Source organism: Colias philodice, chromosome 18 (genome assembly GCF_061535455.1).
Source record: "Colias philodice isolate Cphi_HAF_F1 chromosome 18, ilColPhil1 Martin Lab GWU primary, whole genome shotgun sequence".
Lineage (NCBI taxonomy): Eukaryota > Metazoa > Arthropoda > Insecta > Lepidoptera > Pieridae > Colias > Colias philodice.
The window spans coordinates 6,790,762-6,813,663 of record NC_143103.1 but is presented as its reverse complement, the minus strand read 5'-3'; the positions used below and the strand labels follow the sequence as shown (position 1 = coordinate 6,813,663).

At 31.8% G+C, this 22,902-nt stretch overlaps 2 protein-coding genes across 4 annotated transcripts; both read left to right on the top strand.

The window, feature by feature from the left end:
- Positions 1 to 6,543: 6,543 nt before the first annotated feature.
- Positions 6,544 to 22,875, top strand: LOC149480565 (transmembrane protein 245). 3 transcript variants are annotated; one of them, XM_089706895.1, is made up of 14 exons: positions 6,544 to 7,087; positions 7,241 to 7,387; positions 7,536 to 7,764; positions 7,972 to 8,530; positions 8,680 to 8,851; positions 9,111 to 9,278; positions 9,724 to 9,916; positions 12,934 to 13,118; positions 13,676 to 13,810; positions 14,134 to 14,230; positions 18,578 to 18,749; positions 19,138 to 19,317; positions 19,996 to 20,019; positions 20,310 to 22,875. In XM_089706895.1, exons 1-13 carry the CDS (start codon positions 6,728 to 6,730, stop codon positions 20,012 to 20,014), a joined length of 2,616 nt encoding a protein of 871 aa, XP_089563021.1. In that variant the 5' UTR covers positions 6,544 to 6,727; the 3' UTR covers positions 20,015 to 20,019; positions 20,310 to 22,875. The 3 variants fall into 3 exon arrangements, with proteins under 3 accessions (XP_089563021.1, XP_089563019.1, XP_089563020.1); XM_089706893.1 differs by lacking the exon at positions 19,996 to 20,019; XM_089706894.1 differs by having other exon boundaries at positions 19,996 to 22,875.
- Positions 14,616 to 18,535, top strand: be (ben). Its single transcript, XM_089706741.1, has 2 exons — positions 14,616 to 15,076; positions 15,184 to 18,535. The coding sequence occupies exons 1-2, from the start codon at positions 14,900 to 14,902 to the stop codon at positions 16,666 to 16,668; spliced, it is 1,662 nt and encodes a 553-aa protein (XP_089562867.1). The 5' UTR covers positions 14,616 to 14,899; the 3' UTR covers positions 16,669 to 18,535.
- Positions 22,876 to 22,902: the final 27 nt, after the last annotated feature.

The window sequence follows — 22,902 nt, the reverse complement described above, 5'->3', positions numbered from 1 at the left end:
AAATGTTTTATTATATTTTTAAACCCAAGACTTCCGATAGTGAGTCACCCTGAAGTGATGTGAAAATAGGTCAAAGTCACTTTATCTATTTGTTATAAGACATGATTTGTCTCGGTCTCTGAGAAGATAATATGGATCATAGAATTCAATTGCTAATTCAATAGAAAGTCCATATTACAAACAGAAACAAAAGTTTTTGTCTAAAGCTCGTGATAATAAGACATATTAAGCTTAAATAGGTATGGTCTAAAATCGTTGTCTGAATACCACTAGCTAGAGGTAGATACAACATAAAAATATACATAGTACAACATAAAAATATACATAATAATAAAATGTGTATTTACCAAAAAAATTAAAATTTAAAACATTACATTATGACAGGAGATCCAAACTAAATATCATTCATATATGCCGGGAAGTATCATTAATTGTACAGCCGTTCACATTTTGTTGCTTGTATTAATATGCCCATTTACGAAATTGTAAGCTTTTCCCTATTCATTACAATATTACAAAATTATCTAATTATTATGGAATTACCGTTACGTTACGTACGTTCTGTATTTGATAAAAGTGTCTGTAGCCTATTAATATGTTAAATTATAACCAACATAGAGCGGATTATGCATTATATATAGCATTCGGACAAATATTAGTTTAACCAAATACTTTCAGGAAAATATTATTTAGCAAAATTATCACCAGTCCTATTTTTTTTTTTCTTATCCTAACTAGGATTGTAATTTCTGACTAAAATCAAATTATGCTTGTAACTTTAAAATATTAGTACATATACATTGTACATATATCAAAGATATAATTATAGATTAAAATGAAGTAGCCTAGGTACCCACTTATTAATACTATAAAATATTAAGTGTCGTTGGTACCTACTTACGACTTACGTATTATATTTATTTATATATGCACCTACATACAGTTGAGATGTAAGTACCCACCCCATGTCGTACTTTTTATAGAAACATACTTTACTTAAAAAAGCTTTTTATCTAGAGTTGATACTGAAATTATCATATTTTTTTATAAACGTATTTTCGCGTTTAATAAGACCCGTGACTTAACGTTTTTGGAGGTTACATATTTTCATCAGTTGAATGACTGGGCACAGTTGAAAAAGTTTTTTCGTTTTAATTTATTAATGTAGGTAGTAAATCATGTGTGAATTAGTTCCATTCCAACAATACTAGCCTAAAAGTATATCGTCCCTGCAAGGATCAAATAAATTTTCGATTTTGAGTTTCTACATAAGTAGGTACCTACGTTTTTTAGTAACACGATCCCCATCATCATTTTGGGATTCCTTTTACAATTAGGTATGTATATTTTAAGAGATTTTTGAATTAATTGTTTTATTACAAAAAAGATGTAAATAAAATTAACAATTTACGGACTTATTTAGAAAATTGTTATTCTGTAAATCGTGTAGCGGGAATCACAAATTTTGCCTTCAACCGCGCTATTATAGGAAAACCACATTCCGCAATCTTTAAGCATACGCCTAATATTTGCAAGTATTTAAAGTTTTCCTTGTTGTTTCTTAAGTTTCTATTATCTTTATTTTGAAGGAATAGGTAATGACTACCTATTTACATGACTAACCACGCTGCGGTTATACATTTTGATCAGTAGTTTATTAAGCAACTAGCGACCCGACCCGGCCTTGCACGGCGTCAATGGTCAATTTCCTTTTAATTTTAATGCGTTTTATAGTAGCTCTATCTATTAAAAAAATTCATTCAAAGCTTTCAACTTTGTTGTAGATATACCTACAGCCATATTGACATACATCACGCAATTGAAATATTTTCAGTAAAATTTCAAGAGAGTTGCATACAAATCCCTTGAATAAGAGATACACACAGTCGAACTGGCAGTATTTCGCACTTATTTCGCATTACTACATAGGTACATCGCCAAGTCGCTTCACGCAACAGATTTTGATGCGGTTTTTATAATAGGTAGAGCGGTAGAGATTCTTGAGAAAGGTTCAAGTATTATAATTTACTAGCTGCGCGCCGCGGTTTCACCCGCGTGACTCATGTTTGTCTTAGCGTGATGATAGCCTTCCTCGATAAATGGGCTATCTCACACTGAAAGAATTTTTCAAATCGGACCAGTAATTCCTGATATTAGCGCGTTCAAACTAACAAACAAACTTTCAGCTTTATAATATTAGTATGGATTAGGTTTTAAGCAAAGCAAGCGAGACCGTGGGCGGAAATCTAGATTATAGTTTATGTATATGAATGGAAAGAGTATTTCACATAAAAATAAAATTAATACAAGTAATCAAAAATAGCTTTTATTATATAAGTTTCTATGACTGTTTTATGATATAAAAGAAGTTTTATAGTAGGTAAGTGTAAGTACAAATTAAAATAATACATTCAAACATTGAATTACTTATCTAATAATGAACTTTGTCTTAAGTATAAATATTAATCACTTTGTGAGCTGACTCAATTATGAATAATATAATATTGATACTTATTTAATAGAAAACAATCATTGAACATGATTAATGAGAATGTAGATACGTATTTATAAATAACAATTATTAAATAACATGGAATTTATATTATGTTACATATTTTCTTTTCAGATGAGATACAATTAGCTCAAACTAAAAACATTAAATTGTAATCGAAATAATTTAATTACCATATACAAGAACATAAGAAATACTTAACTAAGTACATATCTTATTTACAAAAACGCATACTTTAGATATGTAATAAATAAAATGTCCGGTATTCCTCCGTATATTTAGATACAGGACATCTTTTCAATCAGCTTTCGAAAATCTCCCGTCACAGACGATTTTAAACGTATCATTATTTAAATTTTATAATGGTATACACATAAAGCCTATTCTGATAGATCCGATAGCACATCGATCGCTTGTTATAAGCATTCTGCCCACAATGTCTGGTATAGTCGTACTCGATTTCGACAAATATTCATCTGGGAATACAATTCTTTCTTCATTTCCACTATTTTTGGGAGGTTTACATTCAGAATATAGAACTATTGACAATATAACACAACACAAAAGAGTAATCGAGAACATGTTCATGGTCTCTATGAAATTTTATATAATAGATATGTACCGACTGCTTCGCTTCTCGTTAGCAAATGTGATTAATTGACGTATAATCGCCATATAAGTATATTTTACAATTAAATGCTCAACGTAAGTTGAGTATGAGATTATATAACTAACAGGAAACATGAAGACACCACTGATATAGCTAAACCTTAAATGAGTCTGTGGAACTTTTACACTTTATATCAAGATACTAGCTGTACCCCGCGGTTTTACCCGCAGTGCTACGCTCCGCGTGATGATAATAAATATTAGCCTAATTATAGCCTTCCTCGATAAATAAATAGGCTATCTAACACCGCAAGAATTTTTCAAATCTGACCAGTATTTCCTGAGATTAACGCATTCAAACAAACAAACTCTTCAGCTCTATACTATTAGCATGGACTAATAAATATATATTAGTCTATGCTATTAGTATAGATTTGTAAAATAAGTGTAACTCTCAAATTGAAAAGAAAACCGCACACGAGGTTAACCACATCGATGGTGTGTTATTTTAAAAAGTAATTTCCTTGTTAACATACTTAAAATGTGAATAGTAAACCAAATAACCAAGTTGAATGTAAACAAATTTAAAGCGAACCTATATAAAAAAATTAAGAACAAAATATCTTTCATTCAGCTCGTAGAACATTGGAGAAAAAGTAATACATATATATTTCTAAATGATTCAATCAAGTTGCTGGTCCTGTAAAGTGTAAGTACAAAGTCAGTAAGGCCACTTCACTTTTTCAGCTGGGGCATTTATAAAGATGAAAAGTGCACCCGGCTGACATCAGTTCTACGTTAGGTAATACTCTAAACTCTTCAAGGCATTAACTGACGAGTGACGACCATTCCAACGCGCTACTAGGTACAACGTGGATACAACTGATGATTTGATATAATTTAATCAAAGTAATTTAATAAAAATATAATCTATCATTTGACCAAAAGTTGGAAGAATAGATTTTTTTTTCAGCTCAGTATAAGTAATAAGCAACGTTCAATCTTAGCGTTCAATCTACCATAAAACAACCTCAGTTTGTAATTTCTTCTAGATAATTGGTAATCAAGCTTATTGTTCTAAAATGCTATAACACCATAACACTATTCTGCCGTCCTTTAACTAGAAAGCCGTTAAGCCCACGAAGTGAGTTTCGAGTAAATGGCAAAAAACACGGAAATCGTTATTTCTTAAAAATTATGACACTTAGAATAATTATGGTGAGATACATCGATCGAAATTTAATTATATTATATATAAATAATAGTTTTTACCCAGAAACTGTTATAATTTATTTTTAAATTCAATTTTTCTCGTTTAGTTCAGCATATAATCTGAAAATTTTAACTATTTACTGGACAAGACGGCCGTTAACATACCATAGCGACTTTTTAGCTAAGTAATTTAGTATTTTTATTTTCATTTTGGGATTTTTTTTTATTTAGTAATAAAATGCTTACCTAAAACGTCGTTAAGCTACTATAACTACTTTTAAGCTATGACTTTCGCTTTAATTTAAATTTCAAAAACTTTATAATCAACGGTTAAGGGCTTTTAGATGCTTTTGTACTATGATTCTATATAGTTAGTACTAAATTTTAATCTTACTAATGTTAAAAATTTGCTGCTGTTTTAGGCTTTGCTCTCGGGAATGACATCCTCTAGGTCAACCAATGGAAAGGAAAAGGATCAAAAGCTTTTAGGTTTAAGTATTAAGGATTTAAACACTATCTAAATTAATGGATCTTGCGTCTGTTTGTGAGTAACAAGTATTGTAACTCTTTTACTAAATGACTCTTTTAAGTTGTTGATAAAATTAACCTTTATTTCTCGTCATGTTCACGTTTATTTCATTACAGAGGCTCATTAAGGGGTTAAGATTATAGATAAATCTTCTCGCTTTTCTTTTTGGAACCGTATTTTCATTTAGAATTGCAATTATAACGTTATTTTATAAATACTCTTCTGCGAAGCCATCATACGAGTCACGGATATGTGAGTACATATAGAACCACAAACAATGTAAACATAAATCGTTTCCTGAAAAAAAAAATTAAGACTTGTGCACGAGGTTTTTGAAAAAAACACCCTGGTTTCAATAGGGCTTCAAGCTCGACTTACATGTGGGATGCTCTTAATAAATAATGTAGAACCGCTTATAAAATGATTAGAAGACTCTTTCATCCACATTTAGAAAATATAATATACCAGAATATGTGGAAAATAGCAGGAGGTAGAAAACTTTTTATTTGCTATCATGTAAAAAAATACAAATCTTAATAATCTAATATAAAGAAAAGAAAAAATAGCAATAGTGGCAAAATGGTCTCCCCGTCAGCGGGTCAAAGGTAGTGTACTCATAACAATTTTTGTATCACCATCTCTAGTACATTGCTTGACAGTCGATTACTAATTCCACCCAAGGGGTAAATTACATTATTGATAAATAGTTTTAAATATTAAATAGTATAGACTGCCTATGTCCTCTTTCTCGGTTACAGAGACAAATCAGAGTCTAAACAGAGAAATACGATTGAAAGTTCGCAATGTCGTAACCATTATCTACCAAATTTTCGTAACTTTGACTTGTTATATTTTCCGTAATTTAGCTGCTAGATTGTTTAAAACTCAGTAAACTTGATCAGAAATAATACGTCTTGTAAAAGAAAATCAAAAGCAATCGGTACTCTGCTTGGGGGCGACATTATTTCATCATCACTCTCATCCCCAAAACTGATGCATCACCAGAATCGGATAACTGCCTTTTAGCTAAAAAATGAGGGTTAGCTGCTTTGTAGCTAAGCAAAAAAGTGTTATTAGAATTTGTCCTAAATAAAATTACTTAACTAAAAAAGCGTTAAGGGCGAGTAACTGCAAATAAGGTAAGGATTTCCATTGGAATAGTTATATGAAAGCTTATCATAAAGCAGTTATAGTCCTTTTGCGTCTCTATAGTCAAGTATAATCTGATAACGTACTTTTAGTCAAGTAAAAAGCTAAAAAATAATTATTAAATCTGGCGGTTAAGGTACTTTAAAGGAAATTTAGCGAAGTAGTGTTGGTTAGACGCTTTCAAGTTATGGAATCGCTAAAAATTGTGTTATTTAACGGCTTACAATATTTTTATATCTCTATAACTATTAATGCTAGAGAAATGATTCTTAGACAGAAAGATAGAGAATTTTGAACTCTGTCACCCTACATTTAAAACTGAAAATTGACCATTTGTTGGTTAACGGCTTTTTAGTTAAAGGACGGCAGTATTGTTATGTATAGCCATGGTATAGGCTATACATAACAATAGTGTTAGATATAATATTATCTGTGACGTGAGTAAATTGGCAACACTAAAATATTATGTCAATCCAAAGTGTCATTCTCAAATGCAAAATGTCAATGCCACTTGTCAATTCAATTGTCAGTATTGAATTTTTGAATACAAACTATGTTGCTAATATGTGCCGAAATTAGTGTGATGATCTCATTGAATAGGTAGTTTTAATTTTTTAATAATAATCCACTCAGACCAGTAATCATAAATTAAAAGTTGTGATGGTTTACCTTCTGAACTTATGAAATATATTCAGTTCTATTGTATTGAATAAACGATGCAGCAGTCACCTTTCGACAACATTTTTAATATTATCGGTTTGTCCGAAGGCAATGAGAAACCTATGAAACACGGATTTTACAATGCATTCGCTTTATTCGTGTTGGCTATATGTTGCGCAGCTGTATATGTGTTATTTCTAATATTAGAACCATTTTTCAAACCACTATTTTGGGCACTCCTAGTCGGCTCGCTCCTTCATCCTTTTAAGTACAAATTATCTAAAAAAATCAAGACATGGATAGAAAATTTAGGAAAAACGAATTCATGTGTAATAGTTGGCTTATTAACTATTCCAGTGAATATAGTTAATTTTGCCTCTGATACTGTTGGTTATCAATTTAGAGAACATTATAAGGTAAGGCTTTAAAATGTGACTAATTAAATTGGCATTGAATGTTTATTAATTATAAATATTAATCACTTTTTGCCACCACTATTACCCTGAGTGAATGTAAAAGTACTGGAACTTGAAAGGTATTTCTGCTATAGTTAAATATATATTCAACAGGCAATTATAGGACTACTATCAGCAATATTTGTATTACCATGGCTATACAATGCAATACCCAGAAGTCTCTGTTGCTTATTTTGGCAGTTCACAGGCTTCATCAACTTTTCCACAACACTGCTCATCAGTTTATGTACATCATATATTGTGAGTATAGTATAGTATGCTTCGTTTGAAAAGTTATTTAATAAATATCTACATCTTTGCTATTTATTAAAGCATAAACATTTTTGCAAAATTGTATTATCAACAGAACAGTGGATCAGCAACTAAATAGAAAATTTAATATTTTCAGACGCTAACAATAGCACTGGCCTACATAATAAGTGTATACACATTATGGAGCCCTGAAAGAGAGGGGATATTCAGAGTGACTTCGCATATCCTCTGGTTGGTTATAGCCAGCTTTTTGGCCAGTTTAGCTGGAGCTTACAAAGTCTACATGTTTGTGGTATTGCAAAGTATCTTTATAACTGGATTTGTACTTGAAGTGTTACATGTGCACAAAATAATGCTTATGAAAGGTAAGTCAAATTTATCTACCAATAACCTTTTATACATATGTGTACTGTATATAACTAAACAGGCACGAAATTATGTAATATTTAATATCACCAAGCATAAAATCAAATGCAGATGTTCATAAACTTACAAAACATATACTTACTTTTATTGAATTCAGAAAATTTTTCATACTTTTTTTCCTCAATACATATTTTGTATTTTTACAGATCCAGAAGCATCAACATTGTCCGCAATACACAGTGTTCTAACAAATGTTCAACATGATCAGCCTGATGAAAAAGCCAAGGATTGCATACCAGAGGTTGACAGTGAAAAAGAGTCCACACCTGATGAATCTCCGTCTCCCATAACTCCAGACGCGGCAAAACGTGGCAGTTGGACTGGGAACGAACCTTCACAACATTCCCCAAAACACGCCAAAATGCTGTTCAAAACTCGAACACTATCTGCACTTCCATTATCCAATTTGAAAATGAAGAGTGCATTTGAAAATCGCCTCCTAGCGTCTTTCAAACAACGATCACTTGATGAAAATTACATAAGAAATAATTTCTCTGATGACGAGACAGCTCTGTATTTCAAACTTTTATTCTTTGGTTGTTTCTGCATGCTTGTATGGAAACATATCTGGTTATTGCCCATCACACTAATCTTTTTAGCAATACATATAATTAAGAATTTACTCAATTTCTTTGGAGTATGGTTATTCTTTGAAAATCATTACAACAGTGTTATGGTTAAAATAAACAATTGGTGGAATAATAGGTAAGAAGTATTATATTTTAAAAGCTTAATTAAATTAAATTAAAATTGTTTTAAGCATCATCAATAATTTAACCATTTATTTCAAATCAAAAACAAATTATTTTATTTAAATATGTAGGTAAAATTGTATTTAACAATGTTTTCTTCAGACAATCTGCTCTAATACCCGGCCAAATTAGAGGGATACGCAAAATGCAATCCATTTGCAATCAGAGTATAATTTCAATGGCATATGAATCTGTAGACACTGTATCCAGTTGTATTGTTATTATTGGCCTCATTCTGTTTCTGACTGTCGCTACAGTATTTATTTGCATACAGGTAAATTACCTCAATATTTCTACTTTTTAGTAAAGAGTATTTATTGAATTCATACCTTTGATCGTTAACAATAACTACAGACACAAACACACAATGCATCTGATTGGTTTTTTATGACAAAAAATACATCTGGACAAATATATTTAATTATTATTGATATTACAACTATTTATTTTTAAAAATGTGTTAATTGTAACTTATCCTTTCAGCAAATATCCATGTCTTACTTTTGATAAAAAATTATAACTATGTGTTTTAGATATATTCAGAAGCAATAGTCGTTATTCAACTTAGCGGGAGCCTTTTGAACAGTACATTTGTTCAGAACAGCGCACTGCATGCGTATTTACCTGAGGGTTGGGAGGACAAGCTCGATTCCCTTATTGATAACGCATATACTTATGGAAGGGAGGGAATATCTACCGGAGTGAGTATGGCTTTAAATACGCGTAGAAATGTAATTATTATGATATCACTCAAGCAAATTTTATCTGTTTACAAAAGAATGTTATATAAAAAATATTGCCATGTAATAGTTCTACTTTTAAAAAATTAAAGATGATCATTGTTGGTATATTTTAAGAAAACTTTTTAAATTTTCTTAAATCTATGCTTTTTCTTAGCTGTAATTGTAAGCTTGTTTTTCATTAGTGTAGTTTTCTCATTGTTTTGTATGTTATTTTCGCTGCTCGTTGGATTTTTATTAGGTTATGCGTCACGTAAGTAACTCTTTTTCATTTCGAATTTATTTTAATACTTTATAGTTAGTAAGATTTGCTAATAGTGTTGAATAGAGGATTAAAAATAATCGAAATTTTCGTTATTTAAAACTAACAATATCTGTAGAGTATTTTTTTTATATATTTCTATAGGTAAAAAGCATCCTAAAAGAAGGTGATCCCGAAAAAATTGCACGTGTAGAACAGCAAGTGCTAGAAATGTGGGATAGGGTGTACCAAAGTTGGGTTTCGGGCCACTTCGCAGCAACTGTTGGGCCACAAGTTGATGGCACTGCTGTACAAGACTCGTGGGATAACCTTGTTAGCGATTTCACTCAAGCACCTGGTGAGATATACGAATTATAACAATTTTATTATTCACAAAAAATATGAGTGTCTCGTCCTTAAACAGCTTATTATTCATATTAAAAGAAAATTTATAAATTGTATTAACAGTTGTTCTTAACAGTATTGCCATTTTTTTAAAAAACGTTTTATTATTAATACATAAAGACATCATGAATACATATTATTATAGTGTGATAACTGATTGGTTTTCTGAAATGAAAATTTCATATAAGTATAATTATTAGTCCATTGAATGAGTCCCTCCAAGGGGGGTCTAGAGTGCGTGAGTTAGTAACGTAAGATGTTTCTTCGGAAACATGTCAAGAGTCCCTAGGTAATAAACATACTAAAACCCCGAGACACTAGGAGGAGCCCCGGAGTGGGGGGAGGGGGGAAAAAATCATTTTTTTTCATTTTTCGCTTAAATCTCAAAAACGGTACATGTTAGAGAAAAACTTTCAAGCAAAAGTTGAAAGGCCATAAAATTATCTACAAGTTGTACCTAGATCATTTTTTTCTATTCGCAGCCGTTTTCGAGCTACATCCCATGAAATGTGAAAAATTCGAAAGCTTTAAGCAGTAACTCAAACTACCCTAACATAATATTTTGACAATCGATTCCTCCTAAAGGCTTCCATGGAGGAATGTGTTTATTTTACCAATCATAGACCTAATTAAGAGCAATCTATCAGTACCGGTCACAAGTTGCACATTTGAGTTTTTTGGACGAAAAAAAATAAAAAGTTCAAGTATCGTAACTACCCTAATAAAATTCAATTCCCCGTAAAGGCCTCCGTGGTGGAATCTGGTATTTTATCAATGATAGACCTAATTATGAGCAATCCATCTGTACCGGTCACCAGTTGCACTTTTGAGTTTTTTGGAAGAAAAAAATAAAAAGATCAAGTTCAGTAACTCAAACTACCCTAACATAATATTTTGACAATCGATTCCTCCTAAAGGCTTCCATGGAGGAATGTGTTTATTTTAACAATTACAGACCTAATTAAGAGCAATCTATCAATACCGGTCACAAGTTGCACATTTGAGTTTTTTGGAAGAAAAAAAATAAAAAGATCAAGTTCAGTAACTCAAACTACCCTAATATAATATTTTGACAATCGATTCCTCTTAAAGGCTTCTACGGAGGAATGTGTTTATTTTACCAATTATAGACCTAATTAAGATCAATCTATCAGTACCGGTCACAAGTTGCACATTTGAGTTTTTTGGAAGAAAAAAAATAAAAAGTTCAAGTATCGTAACTACCCTAATAAAATTCAATTCCCCGTAAAGGCCTCCGTGGTGGAATCTGGTATTTTTATCAATGATAGACCTAATTATGAGCAATCTATCTGTACCGGTCACAAGTTGCACTTTTGAGTTTTATGGAAGAAAAAAATAAAAAGATCAAGTTCAGTAACTCAAACTACCCTAATATAATATTTTGACAATCGATTCCTCCTAAAGGCTTCCATGGAGGAATGTGTTTATTTTACCAATCATAGACCTAATTAAGAGCAATCTATCAGTACCGGTCACAAGTTGCACATTTGAGTTTTTTGGACGAAAAAAAATAAAAAGTTCAAGTATCGTAACTACCCTAATAAAATTCAATTCCCCGTAAAGGCCTCCGTGGTGGAATCTGGTATTTTATCAATGATAGACCAAATTATGAGCAATCCATCTGTACCGGTCACCAGTTGCACTTTTGAGTTTTTTGGAAGAAAAAAATAAAAAGATCAAGTTCAGTAACTCAAACTACCCTAACATAATATTTTGACAATCGATTCCTCCTAAAGGCTTCCATGGAGGAATGTGTTTATTTTAACAATTACAGACCTAATTAAGAGCAATCTATCAATACCGGTCACAAGTTGCACATTTGAGTTTTTTGGAAGAAAAAAAATAAAAAGATCAAGTTCAGTAACTCAAACTACCCTAATATAATATTTTGACAATCGATTCCTCTTAAAGGCTTCTACGGAGGAATGTGTTTATTTTACCAATTATAGACCTAATTAAGATCAATCTATCAGTACCGGTCACAAGTTGCACATTTGAGTTTTTTGGAAGAAAAAAAATAAAAAGTTCAAGTATCGTAACTACCCTAATAAAATTCAATTCCCCGTAAAGGCCTCCGTGGTGGAATCTGGTATTTTTATCAATGATAGACCTAATTATGAGCAATCTATCTGTACCGGTCACAAGTTGCACTTTTGAGTTTTATGGAAGAAAAAAATAAAAAGATCAAGTTCAGTAACTCAAACTACCCTAATATAATATTTTGACAATCGATTCCTCCTAAAGGCTTCCATGGAGGAATGTGTTTATTTTACCAATTATAGACCTAATTAAGAGCAATCTATCAGTACCGGTCACAAGTTGCACATTTGAGTATTTTTGGAAGAAAGAAATATTTTTTGATCGTATGGGGAAATTGTTTGAGCCAAAATTATTTTTTACTGCGTGTAACTCAGAAACGGTAGGATATAGGAAAAAATGATTTAGGTACAACTTGTAGATAATTTTATGGCCTTTCAACTTTTCCTTGAAAGTTTTTCTCTAACATATACCGTTTTTGAGATTTAAGCGAAAAATGAAAAAAATGGACCTTTTCCCCCCTCCTCCCACTCCGGGGCTCTTCCTAGTGTCCCGGGGTTTTAGTATGTTTATTACCTAGGGACTCTTGACATGTTTCCGAAGAAACATCTTACGTTACCAACTCACGCACTCTAGAACTTTTTATTCAATGGACTATTATGTAGACAAAATATAATTTTTTCGCTGTATACTCTGTGCCTATAGACTCTATGACTATGGAGAATTTTATTACACATCTACAGGCTTATTCGACTACACGGGTATAGTTAGTTGGGTGCAAGCCAACGTGGATACATTGAGTGCAATCGCGAGCGGTATCTGGGCGCCGCTAGCGTGCAACGTGTCTTTGCTTATACAGACTTTAGAGTCTCGTATAGACGTTTCCTCCTAAATGTTTTATTACATTTACAGGCTTATTCGACTACACGGGTATAGTTAGTTGGGTGCAAGCCAACGTGGGTACATTGAGTGCAATCGCGAGCAGTATCTGGGCGCCTCTAGCGAGCAACGTGTCCTTGCTTGCGGGCTCATTGGGCGCTTTCACGTCAATACTGTTCAGCGGTGGTGGAGCTATTATTAATATGATTATTAATTTGGTGAGTGGTTTAAATAAGTAGACAAATTAAAAAAAGATTTAGGTTTTATTAAAGGCTTTGGAATTAATTAAAATTTATACAAAAATAAAGGTATCAGAAACTTCTCATAGGAAAGTTGAAAGAGACAGATGACGTACTGCGATTTTTTCTCCAAAATATCATCTATTTACGGTTTTTACGCCAGATCATAACAGTACCTTTGTATTAATAAAAAAAACTCTGTATTTCGATATGATATAAAAAAAATTGGTTGTCTGTTATGTCGGTTTACTGACGATAGTTGAACGTGACAACGTCCGATTGCGCTTCTTTGTCACTTATTCCGCGCTCTCGCTTGCACTTCAAGCCTTACATGGAACGCCTCAGAGCGAGGTAACGCCGCATAAGTCATGTTTTTTCGTGCGTGCAGCCGGCGCTATCGAATTATAAGACGTTGTCACGTCAAAATTATTAACATTGCTAGTACATACTTATAAACATTTAAATCATACAGTATCTAGTGTAGATTTATTAAAAATATTTATTTACCTACTTTCCATGACACTTTCTGTAAACAGGTAGTGTTCTTCACAACCCTTTTCTACCTCTTAGCGTCAAGCAACGCTCTGTACAAACCAGTGGAAGTCATAACGAGAGTTCAACCCAACTTCGGTCCTAAACTCGGTATTGCTTTGTCTGTTGCGATTAATCAGGTAATTTAGATTTTATACCTTAATTTTATGGTAACAAGGTACATTTTCGATTGGACTATAAAGCCCTAAGAAAAGCATTATTTTATTAATTTAAGAAATGTTCTTCATCTTTCGGAAGAAACGTAACAACAAATATTAAAGGCATTTAGAAACTATACTCTATTATAATTTATAACTATAACATTTTTAAACAAAAACGTACTAATAAAAAATTTGCTCATTGTAATAGCAAAAGATTTTTTTTTCCACCAGTAATCGAAAATTCCTACTAAGTACATGTACTAGTTTCAAATGTATTTTAAATACTTCAAAAAACGTTCCAGGTATTCAGAGCGTCATTCAAAATGGCGTTGTTCTACGGTCTATGGACGTGGTTGGTGCACAATCTGTTTGGCGCCAAAGTTGTCTATTTGCCTTCTGGTAAGCATAACAAACTTTTAAATATCTTTGCTAAGTGCGAAATTATGTATGTTTGTTTATTGTTTGATAATTTTAAAAATTGGAATACTTGTGTTTTTTATATGTGTCGTGTATTTTGAAACCTATGAAGGCAACAATTAGACTTGTTATAATCCGGGTGATAACAGGACATACGAGATATAAATTAAATGACGAACAACCTTATATTAGCGGTAATTTATGTCCGAAATTCCCCGTTTCATTCAAAATAACACGTTAGTCGTTACGTAGCTCTTATGCGAGTTATTATTACACACAATGCACGATTATAAGTGATGAATTATGTAACGAATGGTTTATATATTTTTCCTGCTTACGCATAATCCATCTTCTGTCTTACTTTCAATATCTTGAAATAATGTGACCGTAAATAGAATAAAAGCCCATAAAATCCAACGTTATCACTTACATAATTGCATATATTTCCTGGTCGCGCCAAATTCGAATTAAATCGGGTCATTGAGATTTCGATTAACTCGGCCACAATTCGCAACTGATAAATGCTCAATTATTTTTTTCGAACATATTTTAGCCATCACTTATCTCGAGATGTCGTTCATTCGTAGCCGGTGTGACATTTTTATAGCTCGTGTTATTCGATAAATCGTTACACAAGATGCATAATAAAACATGATTAAGCATCGACTTACAATGACTGGCAGGAGGCTATTCATAGTTTTTGTTGTGTTGCTGAATGTCGCGTTTGGTGTGAGGATTAACTTTACTAGTTGCCATAATACTGAGTGGTCTTGTGTGAATAGTGTGCCAAATGAGATCGTTTACACCTGTTCGGCGGTTAGAAGCAACGTAAGTGCAATAATCCAATAATCTATAATATATATTAACTCAAATATATGTAATATATAATGTATATATGTAATATATGTAATACTTAATGGGCTATTTTGTTTTAGGACTTCATCATCCACCTAAAGGATTATTATACGGATAATATCGTCAGTGTGACGGTACAAAATTGTCGCGATTTGAGGGTCGTACTGGACTGTCCCTTATTGCAAAGATCGTCTCGATTACAGAGATTTAAAGTCAAAGATTGCGACCGGCTTGAGTTTATATCTCTTTCTGCGACGTCCTTATTACAGACACCTCCTGAAGTTGTTATTGAAAATGTAAGGGAAGTGGTGTCATTTCCAAGAAACACTTTCAAATCGCCCACTACTAGTACTGAGCTTAAATGTCTAGGATCGACATCTATGAACAAGTTGAGAATTGTAAATAGTAAAATCAACTCTATCAACACAAAAGCTATATTTAACGTAAGTGGGATCAAGAACATTGAATTCGAAAATGTTACTATCACTGATATTTATACGCAAGGTATTGAAGCGATTATGAGCAATGATAATTCTGTGTTTACAATGATAAACAGTAAAATTACTAATTTGGACTTCAAAGGAATCATTATTCAAGCGTCAACAGTCAGATTATCGTATAATGTTTTTAATACAATACGAGCGAACGGGATAAACGTTACAGCAGATAATGTATTTATCGCCGGAAATTTGTTTAAAGAAATAAATGCAAATGGCATAATAACAAATGCGCTAAACACCGATATAGTAAATAATAACATTGAGTTTCTAAAAAGCAATGCATTGGAAAGTATCAAGTGTTTAAAAAGAAGATCGAGCAAGAAACAAATAAATTTTTCAAGGAATAACATACAGATTGTGGAACCGTATTCTCTATTTTTTAACTATTCAAGTTGTAAAAATGCCGGTACTCAGATTATATTTCGTGAAAACAAAATAGACTGTAAATGTCGAAATATTGCGTTTCTTAATTCACCATCTACTGGATGCAACAGTGAATTGAACGGATTAATTTTGAACATAGCCAATAACAATACGTGTTTTTTGGCTCCTTGTATTCTGCCCATCGAAATAGTTAAACTGCTACAAGAGAGCGATATGTGTCATCTGAACCTTGACCCCCAAGTTATGTGCTTACTGTATTATGATAAGAATTCTAATAATACGAATATCGAAGTGACAACAGACGAAGATGTCACGGAGCCGGCTCCAACATTCTATTTGATAAGACAAGCTAACTCCCGCTCCGGCGACGCTAGTGCCGCTATGACGGCTATCGATAAGGATGATCTTTTGCGGGACAGCCACTTGAATATGACAAACAGGACGACTGTCAAAGTCGTGTTCGATTCTTCTAAAGACTTTGTAGAAACGCTTAGAAGCACGGGCAGGTCGCGAAGCAGACAAGATGAGAACAAAGTACCACCGAGAGAAGATTACATCAACCGATGTGTCGGTAGCCATTGTCGAAATAACGTTGCGTACGACAAGCAGAAGGCATTAGATTTTTATAAATATGTATACGCCCAATTGCGAACGCCGCGTCAGAATGACAAGAAAAATTAAACTTGATTGGCATTATCGTTGTTTTGAAATAAAACCGTTTCACCTATTTCGTTGACTTTTTTGCCCCCAAACATAGTATCTACTATAAGTAGCTATAATTCGTAAACACTACTTTTACTATCAAATATTATTATTAACCTTATTTAAATGTATGCGTTTAATTATATTTCAATATTATTATTCACAGATAAGCCTGGCTTCTGCGTTTACTTTTATTTTAATTTCCTTTGTGCTGTTATGTTTTCATCCAGAGCTCTTTAAGGGGAGGCTCCCTAAATTTAATGTGAATTAGCATTAATATTCTGAAACAGACACACATACAATCAAAATGGAACTTTAGTATATGATTAATTGGGTCTTTTTCTTTCGATGTACAAGACAGTTACGTAATTGTAACATTTTCGTTCGATTCATTTTTTATTAAAAAATTATGCCTTTTTTAAAGATTATTACATTTTTTTTAAAGATTTACTTGGACTTTATGTCTAAAATAAATATCAACAGTAAGAAAATAGAGTTTCCTATCGAATCCCAAGATATTTTTTCTCTAGATCAATTATTACTTTAGTTATAAACGAAATAAGAATTGAGACTGACTTTTCGAGCTCGAACGCGATCAAAGAGCGCACGCGATATTCAACTTTATTACGGCTGTGTTAGCGTCTAGTACCGTGACCGGTCTCTTAGTGCCAGAAATTATGTTAGGGAGCCTCCTCTTAATGATTTTGAGTTGTTTTTAATCTAATCAAAAAATTGGCATTTTAATGAGTAGTAAGCGCTGCACTACTGTTTAGACATAAGTGTCCTTTTAAGTTGTTCAAAATTGATCCAGAAGGATTCAATTACATACATACGTACATAAGCAATAAAGGCGTGTTAATCTTATAATATAAAAATGAATCCCAAAATGTGTTGGTAAGCGCATAACTTGAGAACGGCTGAACCGATTTCGATAATTCTTTTTTTATTAAGTATATTCCTTGAAGTACGAGGATGGTTCTTATGTAGAGAAAACGTAAATATGTACCACGGGCGAAGCCAGGGCGGACCGCTAGTCTTATATATAAAAATGAATCGCAAAATGTGTTAGTAAGCGCATAACTCGAGAACGGCTGAACCGATTTCGATAATTCTTTTTTTATTATATTCCTTGAAGTACGAGGATGGTTCTTATGTAGAGAAAACGTAAACATGTACCACGGGCGAAGCCGGGGCGGACCGCTAGTTTCAAATAATAATTTAACACTAAACTATCGGTCTATTCAAATTGAATACATTGCAAGATTTTGTTATAGTTGTATATTTGGTCGATGGATTTAATGGACACTTAAATTTATCTTTTTCGCACTTGTTTGGAAGCACCTAACAGAATTACACACAATATGTGCAAACTACTGTCACGGTCAAGAAGGCGAAGGACATGCTTGTACGCACTACAGTATTCATTGAATCGGCCTTTATAACCATTCATTTCTCAATCACCAATTACCATTTTCTATTTACTCAATTAAATAAATATTTACACAATAGCTTCACCTTGGGGCAGTGCTTGCATTTTCCCAGATATAGGACAGCCCATGAATTATACAAAAAAAAACACCAAATCAGTCAAAATACTATATTTATTTTTGTGTGATTCCTCTTCATTTTTGATTGTGAAAATGAGTTTGTTTTTCTTCTTCGACGATTTTTGTGTTTGGAGATATTGCTAGATGGCTCGACGTGGCCTTCTTTTGACCTCAGTAAACTGGAAGATCCACTATCATGCACATTTTAAACACTGCGATAAGTATTAATAAATTTCCCATGGAGAGATTCCGAAAAATATATCAATTACTGTTAATTTTCTTCGACCATGCGAGCAAAGTTGGGAGTATTCAATATAATACACGTATTAACTTTATTTCAGTGTTAGCGGCTGTGTTAGGTGCAGCGCCGTTCCTAGGTCCGTATTTAGCGGGTATACCTGCAGCGTTGGATGTGTGGCTCCAGGGCAGACCGATGGCGGCCTGCATGCTGCCGATAGCTCAAGCGGCGCCCATCGCTTTCCTTGATGCTGCTGTGTATGCTGAGATTAAAGAGTGAGTGCTAATTTATAAAAAATGGCGTTATTAAAAGTTTTAAGTGTTTTTTCTTTACAATGTATTATATAGGTAAGGATTGATAAGACGATCCATGGGATCTCACAATTTATTATTGAAGAATACTCTGCTTTTTCGCATATACCTACGTTTATATTTTTCAAACATATGTCACATACTCAAACATCTGTTTACTTTTGGCGTCTATATTTTATTATAAAGAGCTGTAAAAAGATTTTTTTTTTCAAAATTTTTGTGTCTTCGATATGCGTGCAGTGCAACGCAGTTGTTAGATTATGAAACTAGAATCATAGTCATCATTTAACAAAAATTAGCCCTCACACACGAGTATCAAAACATTTCCTATAATTAATTTAATTTATTCCAGTGGTGGTCACCCCTATGTAACCGGTTTAGCAATTGCCGGTGGTATATTCTACTTAGGGCCAGAAGGAGCTATTTTAGGGCCACTACTCCTCTGCTGCCTCATGGTGGTACTTAACCTGTCTTCCTCCTTCCTAAGGGATACTCCCGCGGAGGAAAGGGCTGCTTTACACTCTCGAGTCAGGTAAAGGAGTTGTAGTACTAAGAAAAAAAAATTTTTGTACATTGTTTGACGATTTTGCCATATAATTCTCGAATCAAGTACTTTTTTTTGTTCTTGAAATTAAGAGTTCTTACATTACGTGTTGTGTTTTGATATTTCTGTATTGAAGAGTTGCGAGTTTGGTAGTTTTACAGTTTTGCTTCTGGAAAGTTCTAAGTGTTATTTTGAAGTGAATTTAAAATGCTAGCTTTGTAGTACCATAGTTTTCCCTGAAAAATGTACATATGTTTTGAAGTCCTGATCGACCCATGTTTGATGAATATGTAATGTCCTCGATAAAAGTTATGATAATTAGTTATCATTGCATTAAATAATCTCTGGTCGATCAGGGCCTGTGTTTTCGATTAATCTTAAGTAATCTATAGAAGTGACCCATCAAGATTTATGCCGCAAGTAAGAAAGTTTTCTTCGCGCAAAGAAATATAATAGGTACATAGCTATTTTAAGTAAAATAATTATTATTTAAACAACAAAAACAGCACATTTTATTTGTTAATTGTATTCGTTAAACGTTGTTTTGTTTAATTTTGTGAGTAACGATTTTTGTAAATGTACGCTAGTGTAATATTGTGTGAATTGCGATTCTTGTACTGCCAATAATATTATATATTCGTTGAATTACTTTATTTGTTTCAATAGGTCATTTTTGGGATATTAAATGAGGTGTGTATTTTAACAACGTAATATTATGAATATTTTAAAACAGATATGTTATAAAGGTGATTGACGCATGTTTCGATTTCGCTTTTTCATTTTTATTTTATTTTAATATATTTTTTGAAGTTCCTAAAAACATACGAAATGTGAAGGGATAGCATGATTTTTTTATTTTTTTATTGAGCATGACAATGTTTCTATTTTGAGTTTGATAATCGCATGACTTAAAATTTATATTTATTGTGCATATATTAATTACTAATTTAAATAATTACATATTAATTACTTATTTTCAGATACGGGGCTTATCTTTAAAATGCATGAAGAACTAATTGTGAGTTGGCCAGCTATTATTGTCGTATTGAGATACAAGTCGTAGATTTTTTACATAAATACGTACGTTTAGCGACCTAATAATATAATTACACACTAACACAAATATTATACCTATATGACAGCTCTACTAGCTACTTTGTAATCTATGATTGTATAAACAAACTTATTTTTTTCTAAAAATGATCTGCAGGTTTAATTTTTTAAGAATCAACGAGGAGGGGCAAATAAGCAATAATTTAAAAAAAATAACCACAACACTTACTTCACTGTAAAATGATCTGCGAAAAAGAGATTTTAACTCGACTCGATAGCGAGATCGAAATATTTTCATTTAGTTATTTCGTAAAAAATCTGAATAATTATAGTGTTTCTATTGATTTAAGTAATTTATTGAATGTTAAATTGTTGTAATATTATGGTAAAATAACAAAGCGGCTTTTACTGCCTGTGTACGTGGCTTTTTATTAAACAATCTAGAATTTTGTAAATAATAAAAAATTTAAAGTTTAATAATACTAATGAGACTTTTGAAACCATAGAGACATAGAAATATGTACCCAACTGCAAACACACTAAGGCTAATTTTGCTATGCAGCTATTTACAAAGTTTAAATTAATTTACAAAAAATATAAACATTGTCAAAATTTTAATATATTCTGTTCTAATTATGTAATTATTTTAAGTATACTGTCTGATATTATTTCTAGTCTTATTGCAATTAAATGGAATATTATAGCACAAATATTATTCCTTCGTAATTATAATAAATTAATAACGACACTTAACTAACGTAAATATAAATAGAATTCTATTACTACAAAAGAATGAAGTCAATTACTTCGATTATTAAAGACTCGGGTATTGCACCGGCTTCTAATAAGGGTCTTAAATCTTAACAAATTTGCATATACATATGCTAAAAAGATATGTATGTAATATGTATATATCTATTATGTTTTTTATATTTGGTAAGAACTTTTTATATATTGCAGAATAATATGATGTATGGAAGTATATTAAAATTATAAATAATATAATTATCTATAATTAAATCAGTGCCAATATTCTTTGGTGCTTTATTGCGATTTATTGATGCATAAATAAAATTTAATGATATTTTAAATATATAAGGACATGTATAAAAATATAAAAGAATAAATAACCGTAACTTGAAATTGTTGGATTACATGTTATGGAATATTGGTTACCGTTATCGAATGGAGATGAATTTTTTGATTAACTATTTAACGTTATTTACGAAATCGGATTGTTTTACTATTGCAGACGTAAAAAAAAATCCTGTCTCAATATATTTGTGGTTTCACCTAGCTTTATGAAATTTGTTAAGATATACGAAGAGATTATACTAAATTATTTTTGTATTAAATTGTGTTTAAAATCGGTTTGACCTAGATTCTCTATAATATAATTAAACTGACGCAAATGTGTTGTAAATGTAATTTAATGAGGCTATAAATATTATTATTACTCATAATACATGTAATATCGAATTCTAGCATATTATGTCATTCTTAAAAATCGATCATATACAACGTAAATTATATAATTATTAACGGTATCATAGGATCATGTTAAGTATGTACCTATATGTACAAATATTAATTTGTTAAACCGTTATATAAGTAATTTATTGTATTATTTATGTATAAGCTTTGCACGTTCTATTAGGAATATCTAAGTACATATATCTGTCTATGAAGAGGTATTAAATTCGTAAAGGGATTGTTGATGACCACAATTTTTTTGTTGGAAATAATTATTGATTTGTTCAGATTTGATTATTTATAATGGGTTAAAAACTGACTCAATTTTAAAGCAGTTGCAATAAAAACAACTACCAAACTTGTAACTCCTTTTCGTTATGTTGGATTATAAAATTCTAACACGCGTTAGGTAAAATGAACTTTATTACTAGTAGTTTAGGGTCGAGTCGAATGCCTTTAAAATTATGTATCACGCGAAATATTAAACTAAGCAACGTTTAAAATATGCTTCTCTTCCTCTTCGCACACTTGAGTTATTTTTTCTATCTGTGCCTGTAGGTAAGGGCCCTTGTATTTGTTAAATGATACGTAATTGTCTACTTAATACTATGTTAATGCATTTTTTATAATTTTGAAAAATTTACTGAACCTCAATTTTCTCTATATTATTTTTGTTTATGTTATCACTGAACTATTCCTCTATAATTATTTTTTTATTATATTGCATATTATGGTAATGCCAGTTGCAATCAATCGTGGATATTATTTATAGAACATGAAAGGGAAATTATTTACAACCAACAATAGCCATTGGCATCATCATAATGTAAAACTATCCACTTCTCAAAATATTTGTAATGTAAGAATCAATGGAATATTCAATGTAGTCGTAAAATATAAAACCAATAAGCCCTTACCAGTTCGAAAGAGATCGTCCAAAGTTTAATTTAGATTATATTGCAAATAAGTTTGTACTAAGCACGCATATTGTAACTGGAGCAAATATATTGTTTTGCTTTATTTGTTGTTTTATTTTTATTATACCTT

Bases quoted from the DNA above. Each gene is read 5' to 3' on its own strand.
- LOC149480565 (XM_089706893.1), top strand. From the start codon at position 6,728: ATGCAGCAGTCACCTTTCGACAACATTTTTAATATTATCGGTTTGTCC. The intron at 13,811-14,133 runs GTAATTTAGATT...AAAACGTTCCAG, and splicing joins TGTCTGTTGCGATTAATCAG to GTATTCAGAGCGTCATTCAA. The intron at 18,750-19,137 runs GTGAGTGCTAAT...AATTTATTCCAG, and splicing joins GTGTATGCTGAGATTAAAGA to TGGTGGTCACCCCTATGTAA.
- be (XM_089706741.1), top strand. From the start codon at position 14,900: ATGATTAAGCATCGACTTACAATGACTGGCAGGAGGCTATTCATAGTT. The intron at 15,077-15,183 runs GTAAGTGCAATA...ATTTTGTTTTAG, and splicing joins GTTCGGCGGTTAGAAGCAAC to GACTTCATCATCCACCTAAA.